We start from the raw sequence: 9,184 nt of genomic DNA, 5'->3' as shown, positions 1-9,184 counted from the left end.
TCTAGCCTCTTCAACAAGTGCCTCTGCCTACGGATGCCTTAGGAAAAAGAAAGGAGCATAAGGAATCCTCTGGTGAAGATTCGGATGATGGGAAGTGTATTTCGTCCAAGCTTCGGATCCCAAAGGGTTCTGTCTCCACTGATCAAGGATCTCCCCTTGCAATCCCCAAGCTCACTATGGGGAAATTACCAACAGGCCAGGCTCTAATGTTGTGTAAGAAGCCTCGAGGGTCTATCCCTGCTGGGTCTTTACCTGGGGGGACTTCTACCTCGCATGTAATTGGGTCTTCCTTGAAGGCAGGTTCAGAAGGGGTGGCTCATGTTGCGTGTGTTTCTTCTTCACCAGTTAAATCATCAGAAGCGGCGACTGGAGATGGTGTGCAAGGTGGCCCGCCAGTCGAGGCAAAGTCTCCTGTCGTCTGTATGAAATGGTCAGAGGCATTACTCTCTGCTTCTACTTTGGCTGGAGGTTCTGACGCTGGTCGTAAACACGGCTCAGAGAGGAGACGCCCTTCTTCTGCCTCTCGTAAGAACAGGCTTCTAGGGGATGCTTTTGGAGGGGGTTTTGAGTCAGGAATTAGGGGCTGCCGAAATAACAGGTGTTGATACTCTCAATGTTGACATTTCCTTATTACCACCTGTTGCTTCTAAGTCTCAACCAGGAGATGTCATTGTTGTATCTCCGAAGGGTACTAGTACTTTTGAGTCTCCCAGTGCTTTCTTGGAGCATCTAACTGCTTCCGTCGTGCAGACGCTGGTGTACCTTCCAAGCGACTTGGGTGAAGACGATAGCTTACTTGTACGCCCTTCCAAGACATATTCTTCTGGAATGGCAACAATTGCGTTAGTGTCTGACAGTGTTATGGTGTCGACGTTAGCAGAAGGTGGGAAGCCAGCTGCCCCCGTTGCTTCTGCTGCTGCATTAGCAGGGGGAGAAGCAAATGACAAAGCAGAAGTTGTGTCGGAATATGGTCCTTCTACATCTACGGAAGTGATGGAAGAGATGATGCGCATAAGCAGACCCTATCTTCCTACAGAAGCAATTGGGTCGTTGAGTGGGCAAGGTGATTTGCTGCAGCAAGTATCGGACAACATTTGGATGGTAAGTTGGTTAAAAATTAGGATCTTTTATTATCTTGTGATATGTGTGTAATGTTATTTTTTATGAGTGTAATTGACATGTCACAGAGTTATGTATGTGCTTCTGCTGCAAGGCGACAATATGCGGCGGCTGTACAGAATGGCTCTAAACTGGCGGAGCAGACGGTGAAGTTAGAAGAGGAACGGGCGGGGAGAATGATGGCTGAAGCAAATCAAGATGTGCTTGTGGAAGCCATCAAAAAGTTAGAGGCAGAGCTGGCAGAGGCTAAAAAGAAGGTGGCCGCCACAGAGGAGAAGCTGGTAGGCACTGTCGGACTCGAAGTAGAGCGAGACAAACTGAAAGCTGACTTGGTGGATATGACCAATAAGTGGATGGAGAAAAACCAAGTCTGCGCACAGCATGAAGCCCACATGGAGAAGCTTGGCAGTATGATAAACGACCTTGATGAGGATATAGTGTCGTTGCAGACGGATAAGGAGATCTTAGAAAAAGAGAAGAGAGAATTGCAGCGAAAGTCAGAGGAGCTTGAGGCTAATACAGCGGATGCCAAGAAGCAGAAGCTGGAGACTGAACTTCATCTAGGGAAGAATTTGAAGGAAGCAGAAGAGGCGGTCACCGAAGCCAAGAAGCAGTTGGAGGAGATGGCTAAGGTATGTGGTTTTTCTGTAGTTATTAATGTATTGGAAAGTTGGTGGGTCCATAAGGCACGGGTGTTGATTTCATAATGTTTTTACTTTTACAGAGGGTAGAAGAGGCAGCGATTGAAGCCACAAGGCAGCGCATCCAAGATCGTGAGATCATCAAACGTAAATTTGTGAGGATGGCTGAGGTAGATACGGCGAAGTACCTTGATCTGGCACTACACAATAAGAAGCAGACCCCAGAGGAGAAATGGGCGAAACTCGAGATGTGTTGTAAAAGCGTCGATGTGAAAATAGGAGAGTATAATGTTGACGAGTATCTGAATGAACTCAGGGATCTGCAGATCTCCTATCCGGCGTGCCATCTTGAGAAGTTGAAGTTGACGGGCGACGCGCTGGGATCGATGTATAATGCTAACGGGGAAGCTGTGGAAGAAGGCTTTGTCGATGAGGCTTCTGAACAGAAGGCGATAGAATCAGTGCCTGTTGCAGAGGCCAGGTCAGATGGTGATAGAGGTGTCGTAGAATGAATGACACACTATCTTTTTTGTTAAAGTTTGTTATGTTTTGCTTTGTATTAATTCTTGTATATGCATTCTTTGGTCTTTTTGGCCGTTAGTATGTAGACAATTGTAATAGGGAAAATTATCAATACAAGTTGAGTTTTGTTCCATGTTTGTTGTCTGGTGTGTTATTGGATGTGTTATTCTCCATTGGGTACTTAATTAAATTCATTACGACAAGTGAGAATCAGTTGGTTTATTCGGATCAGAAGCTTCATAGACCCTTTAGGCCATTGCGTGTGAGATACAGTGAAAAACCATACAGATGGTGGGAGAGAATGCCCAGTTAAGTGTTCTGTATGTGATTCGTCGTAGTGTTATAGTGATCGGTTGGTGATGACGATATTGTTGTTGCAGGTGAGCATCGTGAGTGGATGAAGTTGCCCTTTTTTAGGCGAATTTTCAATAATCCACAATATTGACTGAAATGGCAGAGGTAGCAAGATTGTGTACACAGATTATGTGTAGTGGCCTTGCTGTCTCGATCCAGTGAGGATCTGCCTTGTGCCAACTTGTGGGGCGAGACGCTGCATCCCATCATGCATTATTTTTCACTCTAGGCGTGGGGGATGTCTGTATTGAGACCAAAGGTTTATGGTGTATTGTTATGGAAACTGATTACTTCAAGCACTCAGATAGTTACTTATTTATAGTCAGAGTGGTAGGTAGTTTTAATTGCACGTGAATAATGTTGTTTTTAATAAGGGTAGGTGGGGATATATTTGATAGCACCTTTCAAGTGAGGTGTCAGTTGTCACATGCCTTGCTTAGTGTGATGTCATAGTGAGGAATCTTTATGGACAATAATGTCAAAAAATGGAATGTACAAGATAAATTTAAAATATTGTGAAAAAAGGGAAAGTTGTTGTATTACTTTTGAATCGCACAGTACAATTATTAACAATAATATTGTTTCAAAGATATTGAATTCCAAGTACGGGGTACGATCTTCCCACTACATACATTCTTAAGGGTGTAAGACCCTTTGCCTAATACTTCTAAGATTTCAAAAGGCCCTTCCCAATTTGGTTCTAGCTTCTTTTTGTTGTCGGTGACCTTGCGCAGAACTCAATCTCCTTTCTGGAATGTGCGCGAGTGGACTCTTTTGTTGTAGTAGCGTTCTGCAGCCTTTTGATAATTTTCTCGTCGTAATTGTGCTAGCATATGTACTTCTTCCAGAAGGTCAAGGTTGTGCATTAGTTGAATGTTGTTTGTGGTGTGATTAGAGGCGATCTCTGTTCGAAGTGTAGGCAGGCCCACTTCTGTGGGGATGATAGCTTCTGTTCCATATACCATGGCGTAGGGAGATTCACCCGTAGAGGACCTTTTTGTTGTCCTATATGCCCATAACACCTTCGGTAGTTCCTCTGCCCATGCTCCTTTTTTATCTTCTAGGTTCTTCTTAATGTTAGCAAATATGACTTTATTGGAAGCTTCTGCTTGACCATTGCCTTGCGGGTAAGTGACAGAGGAAAAACTCAACTTGATCTTGTATGTGTCACATAATTCTTGTACTTTGGAATTTTGGAACGGGGTTCCGTTGTCAACGACTATCTCCCATGGTATCCCAAATTGACAGATGATGTGCTTCCATATGAAGGTCATAGTGTCTGTTTTACTGACTGTGACGTATGCTTCTACCATAACCCATTTAGTGAAGTAATCAGTGGCTACCAGAGCATACCGTCTTCCTCCAGCAGCCTTAGGTAGTTCACCTACCACGTCCATACCCCATTTTGCGAAAGGCCATGGTGCAACGATTGAGTGTAAAGTTTGAGTGGGTTGATGGATGGTGGGTGCAAATCGTTGGCACTTGTCACATTTTTTGGCATAGTCACGTGCTTCTGTCATCATGTACGGCCAGTAATACCCCGCTGTAAGTGCCTTGTGTGCCAGACTCCGACCCCTGTGTGATTCCCGCATGCCCCCTCGTGTATCTCTTCCAGTAGTTTTTTAGCTTCTGATGGATGCAAACACCGTAGGTAGGGGCCATCGAAGGACTTGCGGTATAGCGTTCCATGGATTATGGAATAATGTTGTGCTCGAAGGCGCAGAAGCTTTGCATCTTTTGGATGAGAAGGGAGTTCAGAGGTGGACAAGTATCGAATGATTGGGTCCATCCAGCACTCAGGTTCTGATGAGGTTGAGCAGACATCCATAGCCTTGATCGATCGGCTTATAGATATGGAGGATTGGCAGGTACAATCTCCTGCAGAGGCTAATTTGGCAAGGGCATCGGCCTTTTGATTTTGTTCATGGTACTTGGACGAGTTCAAATTATTGAAAATGTGATCGCAAGTCAATTACCTTCTGTAGTAGGCTAGCCAGATGGGGTGCTTTGGTATCGAAATTCCCAGCCACTTGTTCTATCATAAGTTGTGAATCCCCTCTGACATTCAGACGTTTAATGCCCATGTCTCGTGCTAGTTCTTAACCATAGATCATAGCCTCATATTCCACTTCATTATTCATCACGGATTGTTCTAAGCGAATGGCTTCCTCGATTTTGAGGCCTGATGGAGCCTCTAACACGACACCAATACCGGCTCCTTGCGAATTGGATGCCCCATTCATCTTCTGATTCTAACAATTCAGGCAGGGTGTCTAGGGTGAAGGATTGAATTTCGACCAGGAAGTCAGCAAGTACTTGTCCGTTTTTTGCTTTTCGTGGCGAGAATTGTATATCATACGTCCCTAGCTCAATTGCCCATTTAGATAACCTTCCAGAGAGATCAGGCTTATTCAATACTTGTTTCAGTGGATAGTCCGTATATACAATGATGGTGTGACTTTCAAAATATTGTCGTAGCTTCTTCTTCGCTGTGATGAGTGCGAGTGCCAGCTTTTCCATCATACTGTAGCGAGTTTCAGCGTCCAGAAGCATTTTGCTGCAATAAAACACTGGCCTCTAACGACTAGCCTCTTCCCAGAAAAGAACAGAACTCACAGCGAAGTGTGAGAAAGACAGATACAAGAATAGATCTTCATTGGCGATGGGGGAGCTCAATATAGGAGGGGAACTCAAATAAGCTTTTAACTCTTCCAATGCTCTACTTTGTTCTGCTCCCCAGGTGGTGTTGGTGGATTTCTTTATGCATTGCAAGAAGGGCTGGCAACGGTCGGACATGCGCGATATGAACCGGCTTAATGCTACGATTTTTCCCGTCAGAGCTTGTATGTCTCAGATGGTTCTGGGTTCTTTGACTTCTGAGAGGGACACAATCTGTGTTGGGTTGGCCTTGATCCCCCTCTAACTGACCACGTACACTAAGAACTGTCCAGGGGACACCCCGAAGGCGCATTTAGAGGTGTTCAGTTTCATCTTGTAATTGTCGAGAATGTCGAAGCACTCGGTCAAATCGCCTATATGTGAAGAGCTTTGTTTAGAATTGATGACCATGTCGTCAATATAGACCTCCATGTTTCTTCCAAGCAATGAGGAAAACAATTTGTGCATCAGCCTTTGGTATGTTGCGCCTACATTTTTTAGTCCAAAGGGCATAACTTTGTAGCAATATAATCCATCTTCTATTATGAAAGCTGTGTGAATCCGATCTTCTGATTTCATTGGGATCTGATTGTATCCAGAGTAGGCGTCGAGGAAGCTCATTCTTTCATACCCTGTTGTGGCGTCTATCATCTGGTTGATTTTTGGTAGAGGGTAGCTATCCTTTGGACATGCTTTATTTAGATTGGTGTAGTCTATGCATACTCGCTTTTTTCCGTTCTTCTTTGGGACCATGATAGGGTTGGCAAGCCAACTGGGATATAGGCATTCCTCGATTGCCCCTGTGCTCAGGAGCCGTTGCACCTCCTCTCGGATGACCTGGTTTACTTCGGGAGCGAACCTCCTCTGCTTCTACTTGACAGTTGAGAAGCTATTTGATATATTAAGGCTGTGACTCATGACAGAGGAGTCTATCTCGGGTGTGTCGTGTGGGGATCAGGCGAAAGTTCCCATTCTGGTTTTGAGAAATTGTACTAGGGTCTGTCTTTCGTTTTCAGAGAGCTTGGTACTTACCAGCACTATCTTAGATGGGTCAACGTGGTCTAGACATATTTGTTCTAGGGTATCGAGCGTAACTGGGGGTTTTTCTTGGTCTTCTTCTAGACCGATCCCTTTGAGGCATGCTGGTAGGTCCTGTTGTAATTGCTATTTGTCAGGAAAATCGTTATGGGAGGAAGTGCCAGAACTATTTATTTCTTTCAAGGTAAGGAAGCACTTTTTGGCCTGCTTCTGGCATCCCTTGATGTCGACGGTGTAGCGCCCGTTGGGTGATAGACATCGCATCACCTGATGCAAAGTTGAGACTACCCCATGCATCCTGTAGATCCAATTTCTCCCCATGATGGCGTTGTAGGTTGTGATAGAATATATAATGAGGAAATCTACTGGTAGGGTGCGTTCCGCGGCCACCACAGGTAATCGTACGACGCCTTTCGGATATACTCTTTGGCTGTTGAATCCCAAAATGGGTGTGGTGGAGGGCCGGATCTGATTTTCCTCTAGCCCCATTTTCTGGAAGGCTTCCCAGAAGAGGATATCAACCCCACTGCCCCCGTCGACTAGAACTCTTCCAAGCTAGCAATGGTCGACCTGTAGTTAAATGACGAGTGGATCGTCATGAGGTAGGTGAACTCCTTTCAGGTCATCGTCGGTAAAGGCGATTGCAGAGGCTGGATAACTTCTGTCCTCTGAAGTGACAAGATTGACTGTGTGGCCTAATGATTTGCATCGCTTCAGCCGTTCCTCCATCCTCTTATGGATTTTGGTGACATGTTCTTGGTTCTCAGTAAGTTCCACAATCCCATGTATCATAGGGACTTGCTTAAGAGGCTCTTGAGGGCTAGCAGAGGATGTGTGCACGAGATCTGACGCTTGTGGTGTTGGGGCAGAAGCAGGATTATGCCGCGAGGTGCCGGGTCTGCCTGCCTCTTTAATGTATTGGGAAAGCCTTCCACTTCTCATGAGGGCTTGGATCTGATTGTGCAGGTTGTGGCATTCAGCGATCGTATGGCCGTGATCTTTATGGAAGAGGCAGTACCTGCTTAGGGAGGTATTAATGATATCCTTAGCACTGAAAATGAGAAATGCAGCATATAAAGTCAGGGCATAAACACTACATCATTTCATTCCATTCCACGTTTCTGAGAGCAATTATTTTCACTAAGCTGTATTGGATTATTTAGATATCTCTCTCATGTGCAAGTTGTGTCTGTTTTTATGTTTTAGTTGTGTGTGTTTTTATTTCTGTTTTCATCATTACTCGAGGACGAGCAATAGGTCAAGTTTGGGGTGTTGATAACTCTAGGATTTAGAGTTATTCTTATAATCTTTGAACTTGCTTTTCAAATTAAAAAGAGTAATGAGTCCTTGTTTATTGTTAATTTGTTAGTTTTAGTGTATTATTCTAGGTAGTGAGTCCATGTAAGAATTAGTTATATATTGTAATATTTTTCAGTGTTTTTATGTAAATTATTGTGTTGTGTTAATCAAGAAAGGAAGCTTAAGAAAATATATGAAAGGAAAAATGCTGGAAGCAAGGGGAAAACAAATTCTGAAAGGGGCGTGTTGCTACTTCAATGCTGCAAGATCACCACACAGCAATTCAAAGGAAAAGGCAGATGACGGGGAGAGAAGCCAACTGGACTTAATGAGTAATATCAGCGCCTATGTGGCGAGAATTTTAAAAAACTTAAGTCAGCTGGGTGATGTGGCACATGGAGGACAAGGTGGGAATTGACTTTCCTATTAGGGTAAAGCAAAGTACCCTAAAAAGGAGGGGGGCAGCCGCAACATAGAGGACCATTTTTTTGCTGAAGAAAATTTTATCACCATTTTGAAGAGAGAAAAGAAGTACAGAGGAGAGCTGAAGAAAACAGAGAGAAAATACCAAAAAGGGAAGAGGACCACGGCAGATGCCTAGGAGGACTTGAGCTCATCAATACATTCTACTCTTTCCTTCTTCCTTTTAATTTTGTATTAAATTTTCTCTCCATTTCAACTGTGAACAACTCTATGGATATTCTATTTGCTACTGGTTTTGTACTTTTCATTTCAGACATGAACTAATCCTTAGAGGTTTGGGTGGTTATGAACCCTATAATATGAATTAATGTTTTGATGCATGGTTAAGTAATTGTATCCTTGTTAGATCTAAGTTTGGAAAAACTTAAGCTAGCTGAACCCATTTAATTGATGCAAGAAACTTGCCTATTTGTAGGTAAATTTTAGTGGTGAAATAGGGATATTTTGCTGCCTTGTATAACACAAGATTTGTTGCTTAATAGACTGTTTGCAATCTGGTTTAATACAGGAGTGTGTTGAGAGGGTTGTAAGCATTATACAGTGGGTTTTGGAAAAGACTTACTGGGCGTTTTTGAAATCTGTTAACTCTGGATGTAATTGCTGAGCCATTGCTGAACTTATGCTATAACAACTCGAAAGAAATTATAGGGGGATTAACCACCCAGATCACGTGTTCACGTAGAATTTTCTCACAGACTTGATTTCTCTTGGTTCCATTATTTTAGTTTAATTAATTCTGCATATATACTTTTAATTCCAGATTCATTTACCCATTATTCCCTTGAATTGGTTATTGTCTTTTTGAATTGTTCTTTAGTTGGTTTTGCAATTATTTAGTTTAAAATCCCTGTGGAGACGATACTCATTTACCATTATATTACTTGTGCGGCTACGTATACTTGCGTATTTTAATTGCTATAATTTTCGCAACAAGAAGACCTTGCATTGAATGGCTTCGTTGTTAGCTTCTAACGCCATTTTATGCTGAAATTGGAATAGATGATTTAGCGGATCTCCCTTTCCATTAAACGCAGGCAGGGAAGGGATGATGAAATCTCGGGGCTTAGGCT

The 9,184-nt window shown here is 43.3% G+C and overlaps 1 protein-coding gene across 1 annotated transcript; it reads right to left on the bottom strand.

Moving 5' to 3' along the window:
* Positions 1 to 6,908: 6,908 nt before the first annotated feature.
* LOC133825822 (uncharacterized) lies at positions 6,909 to 8,723 on the bottom strand. Its single transcript, XM_062258716.1, has 2 exons — positions 8,677 to 8,723; positions 6,909 to 7,383 (listed from the first exon to the last, which is right to left on the bottom strand). The coding sequence occupies exons 1-2, from the start codon at positions 8,721 to 8,723 to the stop codon at positions 6,909 to 6,911; spliced, it is 522 nt and encodes a 173-aa protein (XP_062114700.1).
* Positions 8,724 to 9,184: the final 461 nt, after the last annotated feature.

Source organism: Humulus lupulus, chromosome 3, assembly GCF_963169125.1.
Source record: "Humulus lupulus chromosome 3, drHumLupu1.1, whole genome shotgun sequence".
Lineage (NCBI taxonomy): Eukaryota > Viridiplantae > Streptophyta > Magnoliopsida > Rosales > Cannabaceae > Humulus > Humulus lupulus.
The sequence above is the reverse complement of the archived record's forward strand: the minus strand, read 5'-3'. Positions and strand labels throughout refer to the sequence as shown.